Source organism: Sphaeramia orbicularis, chromosome 4 (genome assembly GCF_902148855.1).
Source record: "Sphaeramia orbicularis chromosome 4, fSphaOr1.1, whole genome shotgun sequence".
Lineage (NCBI taxonomy): Eukaryota > Metazoa > Chordata > Actinopteri > Kurtiformes > Apogonidae > Sphaeramia > Sphaeramia orbicularis.
The window spans coordinates 51,693,110-51,714,084 of record NC_043960.1 but is presented as its reverse complement, the minus strand read 5'-3'; the positions used below and the strand labels follow the sequence as shown (position 1 = coordinate 51,714,084).

At 36.3% G+C, this 20,975-nt stretch overlaps 1 protein-coding gene across 3 annotated transcripts in view; it reads right to left on the bottom strand.

The window, feature by feature from the left end:
- The window catches only part of pex5la (peroxisomal biogenesis factor 5-like a), a 182,439-nt gene that overhangs the window by 68,965 nt on the left and 92,499 nt on the right, over positions 1–20,975 (bottom strand). For all 3 annotated transcript variants that reach the window (XM_030132623.1, XM_030132624.1, XM_030132625.1), the window contains one exon: positions 8,667–8,778. In XM_030132623.1, coding sequence (XP_029988483.1) covers positions 8,667–8,778 — 112 coding nt within the window. The remainder of the gene's footprint in view (positions 1–8,666; positions 8,779–20,975) is intronic.

Below are 20,975 nucleotides of genomic sequence, written 5' to 3'. Positions count from 1 at the left end.
ATGAGATAACTTTTGTTATGATTTGGTGCTATATAAATAAAATTTGATTTGATTTGATTTGATCTGATTAGTACTTGTATTTGGAGTAGTAGTATTAACAGTTTTGGACATTTGTTCTAGTTATTGGTAATTATATTAACACCAGCTGATACTTTTTAACAGTTCTTGTTCAGTTTGCTATGCATCCATATGTCTTCCCCTACTCCCTCAATCTCTCTTTCACTCTTTCTCTTCCTTTACCCTCTCTCTTTAACCCCAACCGGTCAAGGCAGACAACCATCCTCCAGGATTCAGGGTCTGCTCCAGGTTTCTGCCTGTTTAATGGAAGTTTTTCCTTCCACTGTCACCAGTCAAAAGTGTTTACTCCAGGAGGATTCTGTTGGGTTTCTGTAAATTGGCTTGAGAGTCTGATTTCGACCAGCTCTACATGTAAAGTGTCCAGAGATAACTTTTGTTATGATTTGGTGCTGTATAAAAAAGAAAATTTGTGAAATATTATTTTAATTTAGATAGTTGAATTCTTAAGTTTAATCACATATTAGTCAGTATTAGCTAGGATTCCTTTGTGTCACTAGATTTCTTTGTTTCACTGGTTAGTGGTAAAGTTCTTAGGATAGTATTGGGTCACATCTTGGTCACATACTAAACTGACAGATTTAAGAACACTGGACTTAGGTTTTACCTTAGGCACACTTTTAAATACACATGCTCACATAGGATTGTAAACCACAGGAGATAAGATGTAAACACATTGTCAATATGGGGTTTTACATAGAGTTGAGGTATCACATCTGCTAGACTTTAGAGTCAGATGACACCAGTCCATGTTCTGTGACCCAACCCACTTAGCATAAGGGGGTCAGCCCATAGTTTGAAGATCGGTTTACAAGGATGATAAAAGTGATGAGCATTGGAATATCTGGATCCATTTCCTGCTTGGGGTGTGGATTCTCAGCTGAGTTATATTTTGTTTGTGGTCAGATCAAGTCAAAAACAAATTTATAAAAATGAGACCAAAAAGAATCCGGACTTATTCTTGGAGCTTCAAACAAAGAACACATTAACATTTGACTGATTGATAAATTGATAAATTTGCCATAAATGTTGTCACCTAACATAAGCATGAACTGATCAGACTTGCTGGTCAAAGGCTGAAAGTCAATGTCTCTGTAACTGTAAGTCATTGTCACTACCTGAGGTTGAGGGTAACACTGGTCTACAATTAAAATATCCAGAATAAAAGTAGTGAAACTTTACCAAGTCTGAGTCACTAATAATGACAAGTCAAGTTAAATATGCTGGGTGGTTGTAGTTTCTAGGGTACAGTCTGGGGTCAAAATGTGAAATTCTGAGATTTAATAAGAGAATGGGTTTTACCCCAAAGGAATTTTTGTCTCAGATCTACCAGATCTACTTCAAAATACTGTCTGTTCATTACAATACCTTCACTTTTCAGGTTCTTTCTAGTGGAAGATTAGAAATTCATTGTATAAATGTACATGAACCAATATACTGTACATGGAGTAACACATAAGTTCCATTGAAAATTTCAGATAACCAACACTTTGTCCATTGTTTTGCAATTCATCTTATTAAAGTATTTATCATATTTATTCTCATAGGCAGATAATTTCTAAAAAGAAAAAAAAAATGCAAAAAAAAAATTGCAGACCAGGGAATTGACTAATCTGCATAAGTAAATTGTGAAGGAAGGATAATGGATGCATCTAATTGACCTTATGGTTCTTGTGTTTTATTACATGTACTAAAAAAAACAAATCAAAATTTACTTTTTTATTGTTTTCAATCTAACACTCAGAATATAGGAAAAGTTTTTTTTTTTTTAAACATTGATTGCCCAGACACATGGAGACTGATGTCTACAGGTTATGAGTAGGTTAGAAAAGCAGCTCACAAGTCAAATTAAACAACTTTTTAAATCACTGATTGTTTGAGGAACCTGGTTTTCTCACTTCTTTCCAGGGACCCTGACTGTTTCTTCCATGTATGGAAAACTCAAAACTACAGACTGAATAACTGCATAATTGGCGTGCCACTGTTTCATGACAACCAACCGAGAGCTTTTGTTGACTGAAATCTTTGCGTAATTAGAGAGTGCACTTGTCTTCCATGCCTGGTGCTCTTTAGATGACAAGTACAATTACAAATCAAGGGAGATACACTCATGGGGAAGGTTGCCTGAAGAGTTTTCATCATCAAAAAGAAACACACACTGTTCATGAAAAGGCAATGATGTTGAAAATGTTTTGGCACCCTCGAGGCTTCCTGAAATGATGGAAATTGGAAGACAGTTGGCAAAAAAGTTTTCTTCATGAAATGGTTATGTATATCGAATCTTATGTTTATATATTTAACCCAAGGCTAATGAGTTATTATGTGGTGGACCATGGATTGATATAGAGCCAATAAATGAGACCACCAAGCATTTTCATAACCATAATGAAGACTGATATGGATTTGTGAGATATGTGAAATGACCGTGTATTCATAAGCCCTCAAAAGTCACAACACTTGAATTACAAATATTACTGATTTGAGATCCCCATGGAGTTTGAGGATTTTTTTTGTTTGTTTGTTTGTTTTTTCAGAAAGACAAGCACTATAGTTCCATATTCTAGTTAGCATATGAACACTTTGGTCTTAAAGCTGCAGGATCCGAAATCAGAGGGGAAAAAAACGTCAAAATTTGTCCAAATGCATGCCTTCCTTCTGGAGATTTCTCCTCTCACTCCAAATCAAATGAATTAATGTAAAGATAGATGAACCTGATGCCATTTGTCATGCTGCTGTGGAAAAGTGAAGCCACTTTAAGCTTCTGTGTGGAGCCATGGAGTAGAGCAGAAAAGTCATGTCTGATGTAATCATAGCTGTCAATCATGAGTTTAACCCCTACCTGTCTGAAAACACATATGGGCGACCAAAGCCTCCTGTAAAGAGCCTGAAAACAGAGTCCAGAGATGGAGGTAGAATTCTTGTTTCCTCTCAGACCACTATAATTACAATATGCTGACAGGGTGTGATGAAATTTTAATCCAAAACAACTCAACAAATAAAGCACTGGAGTTTTAAATAGATAATTAAAACCCGCTTTAAATCAAATGTGAATAGTTCAAAGGTTAGTGCCAGAATGGTTAATCCTATTTACTGAAAAATAGAATTAAAGAAATGTGCTGACAAAAGGGGGAATAAAGTAATTTGAAGTGAGATGAGGGAAATCATGCAGTAAGGGGGTGGTGATGAGAGGCTCAGCCTACATTGGTAAATCAGGACAGATGAGTATCCTACCCAAAGTGGGAGTGGGGCTGCCTTGACTGGGGGTGTTTTTCTGCTGTATTTCTTCTGCACAGAAGCAACCAGTTGATTAAGTTAGTTTATAGATGCAAGTTTGTTTTCATTTTCTTACTTGAATCAAAAATGTAATCAGTCATTTGACAAGTGCCTTTCTAAAACCCCATGAAACCAATTTATAATTCAATAAACACTGAAAAGAAAAAAAAAATCCACCAACAGGCAAAAATAGTCATCAACCTCAAAAGTAAACTGCATGCAAAAGAGCACAACATGATTAAGGTCCCATGTGGATTTGCATATCTGCGCTGGTAATTATCACTTGTCATTGATTTTCTTTACTTGCTAATTCCTGCTCAGGGTTATTCGATGCTGGAAAGTTTGCTTCATTACTGTAAATACAGATTGACTGGAAATTTCACTTTTCACTACATTAATACAAAATATGCATGTGCATGAACACTTACATCATCAGTGGCAACTATGGTTGTATGTGTAGATTTCATGTGATTTATGTAAAAAAAAAAAACAATGTGCAAGCTTGAATGTCTGCTGTGTCAGGTTTTGATTGACAGGACATTGAATGTTCAAACCCCTCAGTTTATTGAAAATACTTAGGCTTAAGGATGAACTGATCTGCTGCTAATTAAAACAACTGTAGGTTACAACAGAACTACAGGAACAGGTTAGGATGCAGGAGGAGTGGATGCATTTCACTGAACTGACAATTCTTGTTTTTTGACAAACAACTGTAGTAGTGGTTAATAAGATACATAAACCTCAAGAATGTCAAATGACTTTGTTGTCCAATGTCTTATGGTGTACCATTTTAGTAGGCTAATGTTTAGAATTAGCTCAAACTTTTATCCAAATAAGGCAACTTCCTTCTTTAAAGAAGAGCAGGAGGTAGTTTGGTGTCATGGGTTTCCTCCAGTCCTCCCTTTTGCCTTAACATCACAAATATATATCCTAGGTGTCTTCTGCCAGTGAAACTAACCAATCTACATGTGTTGGCCCCTGAGCAGCCCACTCCCCTAATGCACTAGGATCTGTCACATTCACAACTCCAGTATGTCTTTGGGGACCATAAAGTGAATTCTGCTCCCAGGATGTGATGACTGAAAGGCAGACTCTTGGCTTCAAAATAACATCACAAAAACCAATGGATGACATCATGGTGGTTCCATCCACTTGTTATATACAGTCTTTGGTAAAAACTTTGATTCTTTCTATCATTATAATGGGAGGATGGAGCACATTATTTACCTGAAAGATGTAGAGTTATTTAAATGTTGTGAACTTAGATTTTTCAGCTTTTACATATTTGGCTTCTGTAACTGACAGCAGCAGAGACAGAAGGTTCAGGCATTTGCACCTCTTTTCTCTCCATACTTTGTTGGCTGAACACACAGTCATTTTGGAAATGACAAATGTCAGCGGTGCAATCTGGGTTTGCAAATCATTATGCAAGAAATGGTACAGCTCAGTGATCATGGTCCTATCCATGTGGAAGACCAAGATGGCACTTGGCATCTGTTAAAGTCAGCACATTGAGTTCATCAGTACATAGTTTGACCCAATTGATTTGAACTTATTTGTTAAAGACTTGTAATTTAAAGTGGGTAGTAGTGATGGGATGTCCGATTCTTTTAACTGACTCCATTCTTTTGGTCCATTTGTCTGTTGCAAATCAATTCTGAATCAATTCATTTGATTCATCAGTTTTAAAAAAATACATCCTATGGGTGTCAGTCACAGATTTGCGGTACGAGTTTGCCAAGTGTGTGCTTATCTCGCTGCGCCACTTGTTGCAGTTAAGTTCTGTGTGGTCTAACACTTAATGCCTGTCTTTTCTGTCCACGTATGGGTAATCTAGTTTGCAAATTACAAAACTTAATAAAGATTTTCCACTAGTATGTCAGTGTAGTATTACTTTACTACTTGTCAATAGTTTTGACTTTGACTTTTTATCTATCTATCTATCTATCTATCTATCTATCTATCTATCTATCTATCTATCTATCTATCTATCTATCTATCTATCTATCTATCTATCTATCTATCTATCTATCTACAGTTGCGGAAAAAAGTATTTGACCATCAACAGTCATCAGAAACAATGGTTATGCAATCAAGTACTAACTCCTGTGTTGATCATGTGACTAAAACAGACAGAAAAGTATATTCTGAATGCCTAAAAGCTATAGCTATTGATGTAAGAAGTTAAGTGATTTTGAATTGTCAAGAAAACCTCGGAAAATGGATCGATATCAGCTCTTAAATTAAAATCTTAAGAGCTATTTTTGTTATCATTATATTTGTCCAAACAAATGTACCTTTAGTTGTACCCGGCATTAAAGTGAACAAGAAACTGAAGAAAACGAGGGTTGGTTTAATAATTTTTTCCACAACTGTATCAACTTTATTTTGCTTAAACAAATTTGTGCTCTGTGTGCTTAATTGAATTTAATTAGTGTGTTTTCTTGCAATTAAATTTGAACATTTTAAACATTACAAAAATAGTTGAAAGCAGATCGCTACATTCACCTTGTTTGTTCATGATCTAATATGGCTTCTGTCTTCTTATGATAAGGGTATCAAGTCTCGTTCAGTGGTTCAATACACTCAGCGATTCGGCGCTTTGTGAAGTGATTCAGTGAGTCATCAATTCACAAATTTAGATTCAGCGACTTGGCCCTACTCGGCCACTCATCCATTCAGCAGTTCACTACCTCAGCTCAGTCTGTCTGTCGCCAGCAACTCGTTTCACAATACAATCAGAGATTTTGCCATGAGACCACCTGCTGCATGGTGGATCACACAGCACTTCCAGCTTTGACTTAATGAGACATTCTGACTAGTTTATGTGATAATATACAGTTATATTAGCAAAATGCTGCTGAATTGATTCAGTTGCGCTTGCAAATTGATTCAGCTCGTTCACTTAAAATTAATCGATTCTTTTGAATAATTTGTTCGTGAATCGCCCATCACTAATGTGGGGTCCTGAAGTGGAAATTACAGTAGAAGTAAATGTTTGTTAATGTAGTCTTCCTTGTGGATTTTAATATTTCAAGTCAAATTAGAATTTTTAGGAACTGGCAGATGTTGATGTCCTTACTTTTTCAATCCTGCTAGTTTTATGAAAGAGGTCATGATTCATAAGCTGATAAGCAACACTCTGTTCAAAAATACAACTAAGAAATGCATTTCATTTAATAATCCCTGTTAACTTTGGGAACATGCAGTGAAACATTAATAATTTACAAATCAAGTAAACCTCAACATGAAAAAACATCAAATATTCTTCAAATCTAATGCTTCGTTAATGGTTTCAAAATAAAACCCTGTAATGTTTCAGTGTATAGAATCTATACAGAGAGTTTTTTTGTGTAAACATTGCTTTGTGGACTGCTTGTAATAAGTCAGACTCAAACCTGCAGAGACCAAAACTGGACAATAACATGCTCAGTAATGTGTTCAAAAATACCCAGATTTTAATATTGAATGCATGACGTTAAACTTGTAGAAGTAAACATTGTGCTTAAGTGACAGCACAATACGTGACTGACACCGTAAATGTATGCATATTGTTTTTCATGTGGCTTGTTATTGAGAACAGGCTTTTTTGTTTGTGTTGTTCTCATTATCAGAGACCCAGACCCTGTTTTTATTTGAAATATGGTAGACTGTATATAATTAAAGGGAAAGAACAATCACCCATGGGTGTCTGAGCTGCCCTTTTGAAGTCAGTACTTTGCGTTTTAGCCGTCACCATGTTGGCTTTGGGGAGAAGAAGATGACCACATTTTTTCTAAATAAGTGGAACTATGGGAGTGTTAGGGGTCATAGGTCAGCTAATGTTAAATACTAACTTGAGAACACTGCTTTAGGATAATGGTACATTTTACCAATGGTACATTGGATAACAAAGTAGGGATGCACCGATACCAATACTAGTGTTGGGTATCCGTTGTCAAAAGAAAAGCAGCTAGTCATGTCCAGTTGATTTGATTTATGAACTGTCTGAACCATGTTTCATGAATTGTTTTGTCATGTGATGTATTTTTGTGTTTTAATGTACACAGAGAACTGCCCCCTTGGGATAATTGAGATTCTTGATTCTTGATTTTAAACAGAGAATGAAATCTCTAGGATCATGGCTGTTTATGTGTGTGTGTGTTTACAAAAGCTTCTATTGTTAACTGTAATTATTAGGGATGCACCAATACAGATACCAGTATTGGGTATCGGGTCCGATCCTCAGCGTGTGTACCTGTACTTGTACTCATAAAAGTACTCCGATACAACTGCACCGATACCTTTTAGGGCAGCATGACATTCACAGTTAAGGGCAGCAGGTATGCGGCGAAGGAGTAATGTCAGCAGTGTGGAGATTTTTCAAAATAAATGACGGTGACAAAATTAACACTGACTGCAAGTAACGTTAAAGACACAGACGGATACAGATGGAGTGTTCTGTCCGTCCTCTGCGTACATTCCATTTGTTTTCCAGGTGCTCGTGGATGCGTACCCAGATGGAGAATACCACCGGGAACCGTGGAGGTAAAGGATCTGTTCTTTCTTCTTCTCAAAAATCTTTTTTTTCTTCGCGGTATTTGTCCAGTATGGTTAATTAAGAGGGGCACCCCCTGGTGGATTGATTGAGAGATGCTCATTCCAACACATTAAATGTCAGTAGCAGCACTTTGTTACAGTCAGACTAATGACAATGACAATAAAGCATATTTTCAAAAGTAACTAAGAACTGTAATGAGATTATTAAGTACTCATATCGGTACTCGGTATTGGCAAGTATTAAAATGTAAGTACTTGTACTTGTACTCGGTCTGGAAAAAAGTGGTATTGGTGCATCCCTATATCGAAGTAATCTTACAGTCTTAGTTTAACCTAGTAACCAGAAGTACAGTGAAAGTGTCTGTCAGGAAAGAATGTGGTTTGTTAAATAAACAGTCCCACTCGGCAGGCAACTGACAAGCACACCTGACAACCAAAACCCGACACAGCACAAATCAGAGCCTTCTCTTCGACCTGAGATGTGATTAACAAAAGAAGGAAAAGAATATTTATCAGAGCTTCTACATAAACAAATGAGACCAGCATGACTCATTTGGGGGAAAAAATAACTTTTTTTCCAAATATTTTACAGAGAAGTTCAGTGTAAGTCTATGAGAGGGGGGGCTTTGTCAGCTGTATTCAGCTTTAACATACTTGTGCATAAGCTTCATTTTTTACCCCTTGGTTTCATCACATGATTCATTGTTCATCTTCTTTGGCATCTTGAACAGCAGTATGAAATGGCGCTTTTGGCAGGCTGAAAAATGAATGTACTATACCGGCTGTGTTGGAAGTCACTGGGCGGGAAACCCCATCACACTTGGTCTCACAGAGAAAATCGTTGATGGAAGGGCTTAGAAGAGGGCGGCTCTCTTGTTGCTCACTCACCAGCTGTAAGGACAAAAGGACAAGACATCTCAGCATGTGACTGTGCCAAGTCCCATCAGAAAGTCCAAAAGAGCAAATCCATAAAGGGGACTTCAGACGACACCGGTGACCATGCTGATAAATCCTCGTGTCGACAAAGGGTGTGTCATTTTTAACCTATTTGTGCGCCTCCTTTGCAGCACATCATTTATTCACAGTAGGACAGCTTGACACAGATTCACTGAAATGACTCAGATGTGTTCCGATGCTCTCAAATGGTTCAGCCTTTTATAGCTTATAGTTTAACCCTTTAACCCCAAGACATTATTTCAGGTAAACGGGCTGCATTGAATTTGCATCTGTACAAGTGTCATAAAAGCTGCTGTGAGTATGTGCAAGGAACTGAAGTATTGCAGGTTTTTACTAAATAAGGCACTCAGAATGTACATCAATAAGAGTTTTAGGATTTTGAACATGAACTGTGAACTGGAACACACTGAACAACAACAAGTATTTGAATTTTGGCCCAGTAGTTTTTGTTTTGTGGCTCTTTTTTTTCTAAATCAGTCCAGCTGCTTTTTGGCACCTGGTTGAACTCCAAAAACCAGTTACATGGTCAAAACTCACTAAAAACACAGTAAACACTGGAAACAACAGTAAAAACAAAACAAAAACAAAACAAAATACAACAAGGAAAAAGGTATTAAAAACAAAAAACAAAACGAAGTCCAAACCATCTATTTTTAAAGCAAGTCTCACTGACTGCTCTGTGTTTTATCCCCCATTCCACAGGTGGCGGGGGGTGCACTGAGCATGCTCAGATATCTATGGGAAGAACAAGGTCTATTCTATTAGCATGTTTTGAAATTTTTCCTATTGAGCAAATGGTTGAATTAAAGGGTTAAATAGGTTGTAGTTGGGTTTTATTACCCCACACCCCCGAAGGGGAGGCAAGGGGTATTGTTTTTGGTTTGGTTTGTTTGTTTGTTTGTTAACACTCTAGCAGCAAAAATATTGGTTGAATTCCTACCAAATTGGGTTTATAGATTGCCAGTGACCCAGAATAGATGTGATGACATTTAGGGAAAAGTAGGCCAAAGTTCAGTTTTTTTTTTTACTGAATTTTTAAAATCTTTTGTTTCAATTTACTTCAAACTTGGTACATATATAGAGGCAATTGATACACTGACATCTGCACATGCATAGACATGACGACATCAGCTCGATCCATGCCAAAATAAGCTACAATATGTGTGAGGGGTGGGGTTTGTTGTGCCTGGAACCACTTGTTAATGTTGAAGGGAAGGACACAAAGAAAGTTCCAGATTTCAGACACTGATATAATTCTGCATCTGTGACACCTCCCAGAGCAGCTTACATCCACAGCAGCAGCTCTTTGCTAAATGATGCTCCGCTGCTTGTGCCAGTGATGTTTCACAAATGACATATGGGTCCATCGCTGCATATCTGTGAGTAGTAGTTATTTAGTGATGTTGTGTAAATGTGCTTTGGGAGTTAACCTATTTATTCGGCTTTTCTGACCGACACTAAATCAGAGCTGGCCACTGGTTTATTGTCTATCATTAAAGACAAGGAAGGAAGGAAGAAAAGAAGGAAACTGTTTAGGTCTCAAACACAGAGCCTGTTTACATGACCATAAAAGTCCGATATCTGGGAGTAATCAGATAATTGTAATAATCAGATATAACACATTTACATACACTTAAGAAATGCAATAATCAAAAAACCCTGGCTTAGATGCTCCAGTCCATTATTGGATTTCTTTCAGAGTACATAAGTGTGTAGTGATGGTAGACTTAAACTTCCTGTTATTGTCTTCCTCTCACATTTGACTACACCACTTATGTTCTCTACAATTTTAATTGTGTTTGCACATGCACAGATGTAAAAGAATGAAATAAATCAGATTAAACTGTATACATGCAGGAAGACATTGGAGTATTGGGGAGAAATCCAAGCGTGTTCATCCGATTTCTCATTATTAGATAACTGCCATTATCGAATGAAGCCTGTTTACATTATCCCTTATAATAAAATATAATCTGATAACTCCAGAAATTGGATAATGATTGTAGCATTGGTGTGAAACAGGCCCAGTGTGTTTACAGGTGCTGCAGTTATCTAGTTACTATAGCAACTTTTTACTGCTATTTTGAGATTTTTCCAAACATATTTTTGAACCAAAATAGACATATTTAATTACCTCACATCGGCGTACTTATATTCATTTCAGCGTTTTCACTTAATTCATTGTACTTAATCAGACTGCTACTCTGCTGATGTTGGGCACTCTTTTACTGGATATACTTAGGGTCATTAAACTTCATCAACTAATAAGAATAATACAGAATAGACAGGAGAAACAGCAGGGTTAGAGAACTGTCAGCTAAGTGGAAAATAATATTAGCCCGTAGCCTGTAGCAAAATCAAATATTAGCGAATAAACAGAGACCAGAAATTCGTCACTGGGGGTGGAGCCTATTCCAGCTACCTATGGGCGAAGGTGGGGTTCACTATGGACGTGTTGCCAGTTCATTGCAGGGCTGACATATAGAGGCAAACAATCAATTACTCTCATGTTCCCACCTATGGGCAATTTAGATTATGATTATTAGTGCATGTCTTTGGATGGTGGGAGGAAACGGAGTAACCAGAGAGAAGCAGCAACCCAAGAAGAGAACCCAAGCAAACACGGGGAGAACATGCAAACTCCACACAGAGAGGCAACAATGCTAACCACTGAGTCAACCCCTTGTGCAAATAAAATACATGCTCATAAAATATATTGAAATAAACTGCTGGTATTAGAAAATGTATTTTATTAAAGTTCTGCTTGTGGAATATGTGTGTAATTTTTTTGCTTATTTACTTGTTTTGTTTAATAAAAAGGATGGAAGCAGTGGCCCTTCTGAAAATGAGCCTGGTTCCATTTTTTTTTTTTGTTTGTTTGTGTGAACAGTGCTTTATACAATAAATTTAATCAAAGGTCAGGAAAATAATGTGCATTATTTAACTGTGTTGTTTAGTGTTTCTCAACATAATGCAACAATATTATATCAGCTAGCCCTATAGAAAGACTGAATTTATATACCATATCAGATACTATGCTGATTTAATTCACTGATAATCACTTGTTGAGAGACCCATTTTGTTGGACGGACAGACAGACAGACAGACAGACGGATAGATAACAGTAAGAGTAGTAATAAGTAATAGGGGACGAGGGGCTTGTTTCTGGGTTAAATAGTGAACGCAGCTGTTTGCTTCAGCACAAATAGTGAGTGAACGATGGGTTGGCGAACACAGAGGCTTAACGAACGCAAAATCAGTTTCTGCGCTCGTTGCGTTCGCTAAGCCATCGTTCGCTCACTATTTGCGTTCAAGGGTGCGCTAAACAGGGGCTCATTTCTGGGTTAAATAGTGAACGCAGCCGTTTGCGCACCGTTGAACGCAAACAGTGAGTAAACAATGGGTCGGCGAATGCAGAGGGTTAACGGACGCAAAATCCGTTTCTGCGCTCGCTGCGTTCAATAAGCCATCGTTTGCTCCCTCTTTGCGTTCAAGGGTGCACTAATGGGTGGGGTCACTATTTAACGAATGATTCCACCTCCGCTCTCGTTTCCGTTTCCGTTTCAAGGCTAGAAAACTGTGACAGTCAATATTCATCCCAATACTTTTGTCCATTTGTGTATGAGTTAAGCAATTATGCTATGAGGATAACAATATCTGAATCAGATTCAGGATGTGTGCACACTGGATGTCTAGACTGATTTCCAGAGGAAACATATGGAACAGAGCCTTCTATTCTATTCTATTCTATTCTATTCTATTCTATTCTATTCTATTCTATTCTATTCTATTCTATTCTATTGTCTTGCATTTATATACATGCAGATGTAAATACTGTTCAAATCAGTGTGCATTTTCCATGAATTTTCCGGTGCCTTTGAATCAGCATGTAACCTGAAACCTGATGGACATGTCCCAAACACTCATTTCTCAGCCATTATTGCTTATCTCACCTTCCAAACCATGAAAATGCTAATCACCTTGCCTGTGATGCACCAATTTGTAGTCTTTCCAACGCAGCTGCAGACTAGGTTACATCCAATTCATTACTGGTCCCTGAAGCATCGATACTCCAGGTGCACCTGGCCCTGGTTGCCAGTCTGATGCTTCATAATTTGGAGGTGAAAGCTGATTTTGTCCTAGGGATAGGGTATGCCTGTGCTGTTGTCAGCCTCTCTTGCGTGTATATAATGCTGGCAGCCAGGAAATATGACATTTGCTATTGTTGGTCTCCAGGCCATGTTTGCACACAGAATTTTAATGAAGGCACTAAAAGTTTAATTACAAAGCTAAGGATGGACTGTACAGAAGCTGCCATATGTTCAATATGCAGGGTGCTACATAGTGTCCATACTATAGGTGTACTAAAAGATGTATTAAGCCTCAAAGGTTAACCCTATAACGCCAAACGTATCATATTTGATAAATGAGTTTTGAAGCTCTCTACATGATCAATGTGATATTTTTTTTCTTGAAAAACCGGATGTATACAATTAGTTACATGCAATACACAGATACTCCACCAGGGGGAGGAATTCATTCACCAGAGGCCTTTGCAGTGTCACTACCAGATTGTCATTAACGAGGAAGGAGGAGGAACTTTGCCAATTATGAAAAGGAATTACCAATTTGTTAGATATGTTTGTGTTATGTTTTTGTTTGTTCAAAAATAATAATATTTAAGCATTGAGACCCGATGTATCAAAAATGATACAAAATTGAAACTCATACATAGAAATTAATATTTGAAAAAAAAAAGAAAAAAAAAAGTGGGATTGTTCAGAAGGACCAATAAAGGCTCCAGTTTCAAAGAACTGGAATTTTCTGTCAATGATTTAATGGTTTAGGCTTTACAGGGTTAAAGTTAACTTGCTTTATTATCCCCGTAGGGAAATTTGGTCTGCATTTGACCCATCCTAGTACAGACAGTATCTATCTTTGAACACACATTAGGTGCAGTGAGAGGCCACTGAAGGCGCTTAGGGACCAATTCCAAATCTTCATCAGTACTGTTGTCAGGGGCAATGACGGGGGAGTTAACCTGTATGTACATGTTTTTAATGTATAGGGCATGGGTGACACATTTGGCCCATGATGCCCTTGTTTTAGCCCATCAGGACCTTTGAAAAGCACATCCTTATTCTTGTCTTGCTTAGAATATGCTTTAAAACCTATGCTGCAGTGATTATGAAATGTAACTTTCATCTAATAAAAAGCATAACATCCCTATTGGATTCCATACAGTGTCAGTTTTGTTCACATGAAATAAAGGCTCATCTAATATTGTTATATTTACAGAACCGCTCAGGGGCTGTTCATGTATCTCGTGTCATTGGCACAGAGTCAGCCACATCATTGCACAATGATTCAAGAAAATGTAGGAAAAAAAACAAGACAACAGACATACATTTGGCAGCATTTCTCATTTGCAGGCATTTTATATTTTGTGTTGTTATTTTTGTTTTGTGTTGTATATATTTTTGTCTGTTTTTGACAATACTTTTTGGGAAATTAACAATTAGTCTAAAGTAGATGACAGTGTTACTATTACTATTATAGTCTACTATTTTGAAAACATAACACCAGAAAAAACACATTTCTGATTTCCATATATGGTATTTACTCTCTAGACATGGAGTTTATAAAACATAACAATATAGATTAATTTTTATTTAATCTATATTTCTATTCTATTCTATTCTATTCTATTCTATTCTATTCTATTCTATTCTATTCTATTCTATTCTATAGCATTTGGAATTCTGATCATTTGACATAATAACAATTATTGCCATATTCACATCTCCCAAAGGTGTAATCTTCAATTAACATCCTATTTTATGATTAGACTATCTCTATAAATTCAGTTGTAATGTTGATGGTAAAGGCAAGAAGACACGAGAAACACGGAGTTTCATACGAAGAAAAAAAAAAGAGAAAAAGACTGTCTGAATGAATACTGAATTAAGGCTTATTTTATTTACTTCCTGAGAAAAGTACTTCTAATTAATGTTGAGGTGGATGAGGTAAATGACAGCAGTAGAGATCCCAACAAAGAGGGAGTGAAATGAAGATAATGACATACAGTTACTGGTTTAATGGTTGTTTCTCCAAAGGAATTGCTGTTGCTACAACGGGGGGAAAAGCACACATTTAAGTTTTGCAGCAGACACAGAACTTTTGAAAAATAAATAAATAAATACATAAAAATAAAAATAGAAAAAAATCCAGAGAAGGGTCATTACTTTGTTGAGTGTGAGTTTGTGCTGCTGTGGAAGAACGCTGACCCAGCACAGGTAATTAGAGTTAGAACTGTTCTCATGTCAGAATAAACCTTTAGTTCATGGGAAACATTACAGGGTGAAGGAAGCTGATTTCACCCTCCATTGCCTCCTGTCTCTGCGTTTCCCCCCACTCTTGGACGTCAGAGACTTGTTTTTTCAAAAGTTGAACATATTGACTGATCTAATGTATATTTGGGTTTGACTTGAGCTGCAATTATTGGTGTTGTGAGAGAAGTGAGAGTCTTGTTTATCATGCCTTCACTACAGTAGAAAGGTGCAATAATTGTCTTTTAATGAAAGAAGTAAAATTATCTTCAAGGGCTTCTGTGGCTTATTTTGCTGTGGGTGAAACGCTACACCTAATTAAAATATCACATAAGTGCATAAATAAAATATAAGAAGGAAATATTAAACTGACAGAGCCACTGTCATTCAGAGGAAATGGAAAAAGGCAGTGTTCATTACTCATCTACTTTTCTATTGTTTACTACATCAAAACCCTTTTCCTTTTGTGTAATGTTTGTGCCAGTGCAGAGGTCAGTCTGCAGGATAATACTCATTGCATCCTTTTAAAAAGAAAGATTACTCTGTTCGAAAAATAAACATAGAATGTTTTTACTCAATCATAACTTGTATGACTTTTTAACTTTTAGAATTACATATTGATCAAGCTTAGGGACGTAGGAAATAATAATGGATTAAAAATTATAAAATGCAGTGGACAAACTGAAAAAAAGACATTTTCCGTTATGTTGCATGACCTAAAAGGGCGGAACCTTAACCATAATGCTTTAAATGACTGATATTTAACCCCGTAAAACCTGAACCATTAAATCACTGACAGAAAATTCTAGTTATTTGAAACTGGAACCTTCATTGGTCCGTCTGAACAACCAAAAAAGTGTTGTTGTTTTTTTTTCTTCAAATATCAATTTCCATGTATGAGTTTCAATTTTGTAACATATTTGATACATCGGGTCTCAATGCTCAAATTTTCTAAATTTTTTTTGAACAAACAAAAACATAATATAATGTAAAACATGTCTAACAAATTGGTAATTCCTTTTCAAAATTGTCAAAGTTCTGCCTCCTTCCTCATGAATGACAGTCTTGTAGTGTCACTGGAAAGGCCTCTGGTGGACAAATTCCTCTCCCTGGTGGATTATCTGTGTATTGCATGTAACTAATTGTATACATTGGTTTTTCAAGAAAAAAATATCACACTGATCATGTAGAGGGCTTCAAAACTCATGTATCAAATATGATACATTTGGCATTATATTGTTAACAAGTGAAACTTCTACACATACAAGTTTCAAAACATTATTTATTAAATAAAATGTTATATAAAAAAAGCTAGAAAAAGCAGAAAAAATCATTTATTTATTATTTTATTTTGGTAATTTTTTTCTTTTTTTGAAGGTGATAAAAAGTATTTTAATAAAGTGGAAGATGAGTTGAAGGACACACAGAAAACAAAAAAAAGCTTAAAGAAATAGTGGCAGTTTAGCCTTGTCTGTAACATAACTAAAGATCATTTTGTTGTTTTGATGCCTTTATCATTTCATTATTTATAGTTCTATTGAATGTTGATTGACTTGTGGTGAATGAATACATCATGGGTATTTTTAATGTCTATTATGTGCTTAAGAAATGAAGGCTTTAATAGATAATTTAGGTCATTTGTTATCCACATTTGTCTCATCTAAAGAATACACTGTACAAATCAGTAAATCATACTGACACAAAGGAATGACTGGTTCCTGAAAATTTGACTGTCTATTCGTTCCCCCTATTTCATGACAGATAATGACTGATGCAAATAAAACTAAATTCTCCGTACTATGTTATTATATTATGGCTCATTTGCTCTGGATGTATTAGTGTAGTGTCAAATTTATGAATACATATAAATTGGTTATAGGATTCCTGCAGTTTTAACTTCACATCGGTCTGTAACAGCAGGGAAGTTTCCATCTAGCTGTTTTTATTCACATTAAAAATTGGGGTGAGAAAGTTAAAAATATGAGAAAAACATGCATACTTTCAGTGATTACTTGATTAACCTATCAAGACCCAGTGCTACTTTTATGGGAGTTCCCAAATTAATTTTTCTCTCTATTTAATTTTCTTAAATGATTTATCATCATTTATCATAATATTATCCTCTCTATTTTGCATTTTGTCAGTGAAAATCGGGTATTTTACAATTTTAATTTACTGATCATGTACTTTAATCATCATGCTTAGATTTCATTTGAGGGTTATTAAACCAAAAACAGAGAAAACTTAAGAAAAACTGACTTGTTTTAGTGAAATATATCATTAACTGAACATGAACTAAGCATTTCCATCCACTGTCATTTATCCAATTCAATGGGTTTTACTGGTGAACCAATGTTGTAGAAGATGACAGTTTTTCCACGGTAACTACAGAGCCTCTGAACATCCAAATGGATCATATCTAGGCATGAAAAGATGACAAACTGCATTTTCCACCAATTATTTACATGTATTGATAGGATTAGTGGATCAGAAGTTATTAAACATTTTAGATTAGCAGATGGTTTGGCTCTGCAGTGGATATCTGGGTCTTTATGGGTTAACAGTTAAATGTGATCAATTGTAATTGAAACAGATTTAGAAAAAAAAAAAACAAAAACTGTGTGTCTCCATGGGTGGACCGATAAGAAGGATGGAATGTTCACTGATACAATAAATAGAAACAGAAATGACTTATTACATGGAAACAGCAACAAAGTGACATCACTAATGAGAAGCTGCAGAAATGAATATTAGACAAAGACTTTGACAGTGTGGCAACATCATTATACAATCCAGATCAGATAGTTTTTGTCAAAATACCTATACATACATAAATACACACATACACACATGCATACATACATACATACACACACATACATGTATGCATGCATACATACATATATGCATGCATGCATACATACATACATACATACATACGCACACACACACACACACACACACACACACACACACACACACACACACACACACACACATACATACATACATACATACATGCATACATGTATCATATTGTCAATGACAAACCATGTAGTAATTAACAAATTAAAATTCTACACTTCATAGAACTGCTTTAAACCGTGACAATGGTGAAGAACCAGATGTTAAGAGCTGTGGATGGAAACACACAAATTCACATTTTCTTTGCCAATTTTCAGAAAATTTCACTAAAATATGCAATTCAATGGAAACCGACCTAGTGCCTGTTGGTTTTCTGTAGAATTAATTGATGCATGTTGTGTAAGATTTTATATTGGAATAAACTAATTAAATATTATACTTGGTAAATATTGATTGTTCATTTTTGTAACCCATACATGACACTGCAGTTGGTCAGTGTTACTGGTAATAATACTACTTCCATTCATAGTCTTTCTCAGTGCTAACAGGTTTTAGTGGTCTGGTGAGGATGGAGAGGTCTGGTTCTGGTTGTTCTGAACAAATCCTATATATATATATATATATATATATATATGTCAGGGTAGAGACTGCGATCTGGTAGGATCGGCGATTCTACCAGTAGAAACTCCGATCGGAGTCTCTACCGGTAGAAACTCCGATCGGAGTCTCTACCGGTAGAAACTCCGATCAGAGTCTCTACTGGTAGAAACTCCGATCCTGCCAGTAGAAACTCCGATCGGAGTCTCTACTGGTAGAAACTCTGATCCTACCTACCTAACCCTAACCCTAACCCTAACCTACATCTGGACTTTTTAGTTAGTCTCAGCACGCTCACATAATATATAAATAATTTATGGAAAGCACCAAATATTAAAACCATTTGTGAAATATAAAATGACAACAATTTTCTCAAAACCTTCGGAATTTCAACATTAACTTTGCATTTGGCAATTCTATTGGTAAGATCGGAGTTTCTATCAGTAGAGACTCCGATCGGAGTTTCTACTGGCAGGATCGGAGTTTCTACCAGTAGAGACTCTGATCGGAGTTTCTACTGGTAGAATCGCTGATCCTACCAGATCGCAGTCTCTACCCTGACATATATATATATGTTATACAGCGTTTTATGACCCACATTAAAGACATGAGAACAAACGCTCCACATTCTCCTGGGGAATGTTACACCCATGATGCTTAAAGTAGTCACTGTATATTATATTACAGTGCCATGAAATGTAATGGTTTTGCATGGGATAGTGTATACACAACCTTTTTCTGGGCTCAGTGAGGCCTGTTCTGCTGAATAAATATAGAGTATACACTCAGAGGGGACATCATAGGATCTGACGGCGGGGGGGGGGGACTCTCTTTACAAAGTAAATGACATTCATAAATGCACATGCTCACAGCAGCAGCTGAGCGGAAGATAACCACAAAAACATCTGTCGGTGAATACGTTTTTGTGGTGCTTGTAAACTGTGCTCTGAGGACATCCATAAGTTGCTGTTTGCAGTGAACAGGATCTGCTGTAATTTGTGTGAAAACCCATGTAATGACAACACTGGATTCCTTTTGACTGTTTTTCTTGAACTTTTTACTTACTTGAGCAATAAACATGTTTTGAGGGTGCAGGCTGAAGCTTTCACTGGTTGTTTCACAGGTTTTTGATGTGACTGAAGGTCAACGCCGTCAAAATGAGTTACATACTGGACATTTGCTGAATGCATTCATCTTCAAATATTACATGTCATTTGTTTAACAGTATGGAGGTTTGTTGAGGTTATGGCTGAGTCATACTTATGGGCACTGATAGTAAATCCTCAGAGGAAACAACATGGTGTTTTCTTGTAAAATGAGCGCATCACACATGTCAGCAGCTCCAACCTGCTTCATACTTAAGTGACTCATTAAGGAAGATGACAACAGCATCTGTAGTATTTTGAGCTGTGTCTTTAACAGGTAAAGGGTTAAGGTTACCGTTGAGGCAGGTTTAAACTGATAGGTTGTGTTACAGACACATGTTAAACACAGACACTAGAAGATGTTCTTTTTCAAATGAAGCCCGGTGCGTGTATAGAGGCCTGTTATATGCATATGTCTGTTTTAAACTTAACCCATGGTTTAGGATTCCATGAAAAGAGTGTATGTTAAAAGGTTAACCAATACAGACCCAGTGCTACTTTTATGTCACTACCCAAATGAGTTGTTTCTGTATTTAACCCTTTTTAAGTGGTTTATCATCATTTATTGTAATATTATCCTCCGTATTTCACAGTCTTTCAGTGTAAATCATGTATTTTCCTATATTTTATTCACTAATCATGTAGATATTCATTAATGCTCAGAGTAAATTCATTGGTTATTGTATCAGAAACAGAGAAAACTGAAGAAAAAGTGACTTTTTCAGCAAAGATATCATTACCTGAACATAAAATAAAACATCTCCATCACCTGTCATTGATTAAACTCTATGGGTTTTACTGGTCAATCAATGTTGTAGAAGATGACAGTGTTTCCATGTTCACTACAGGGCCTCTAAACGTCCAAATGGGTCATATCTGATGACCATGAAAAGATGACAAACTGTATTTTACACCAATTATTTACATGTACTGATAGGATTAGTGGATCAACAGGTGTTTAACAGTTTAGTTCAGTAGATGCTTTGGTTGCCAATGGCTGTTTGGGTCTTTATGTGTTAAACATGCTGTGGCTTTTAACACTGACTGACAATATTGGTGGACACATTTTAATGTCTTTTGTGATTATAATCTGAATTAGCACATTTGGAGTTTTGTAAATGTATTTTTGTAAACTAAACCTGCAGTTCTTGATAGGTGTAACTGGCAAAAAAAAAATCATAATGACTTTTCATCA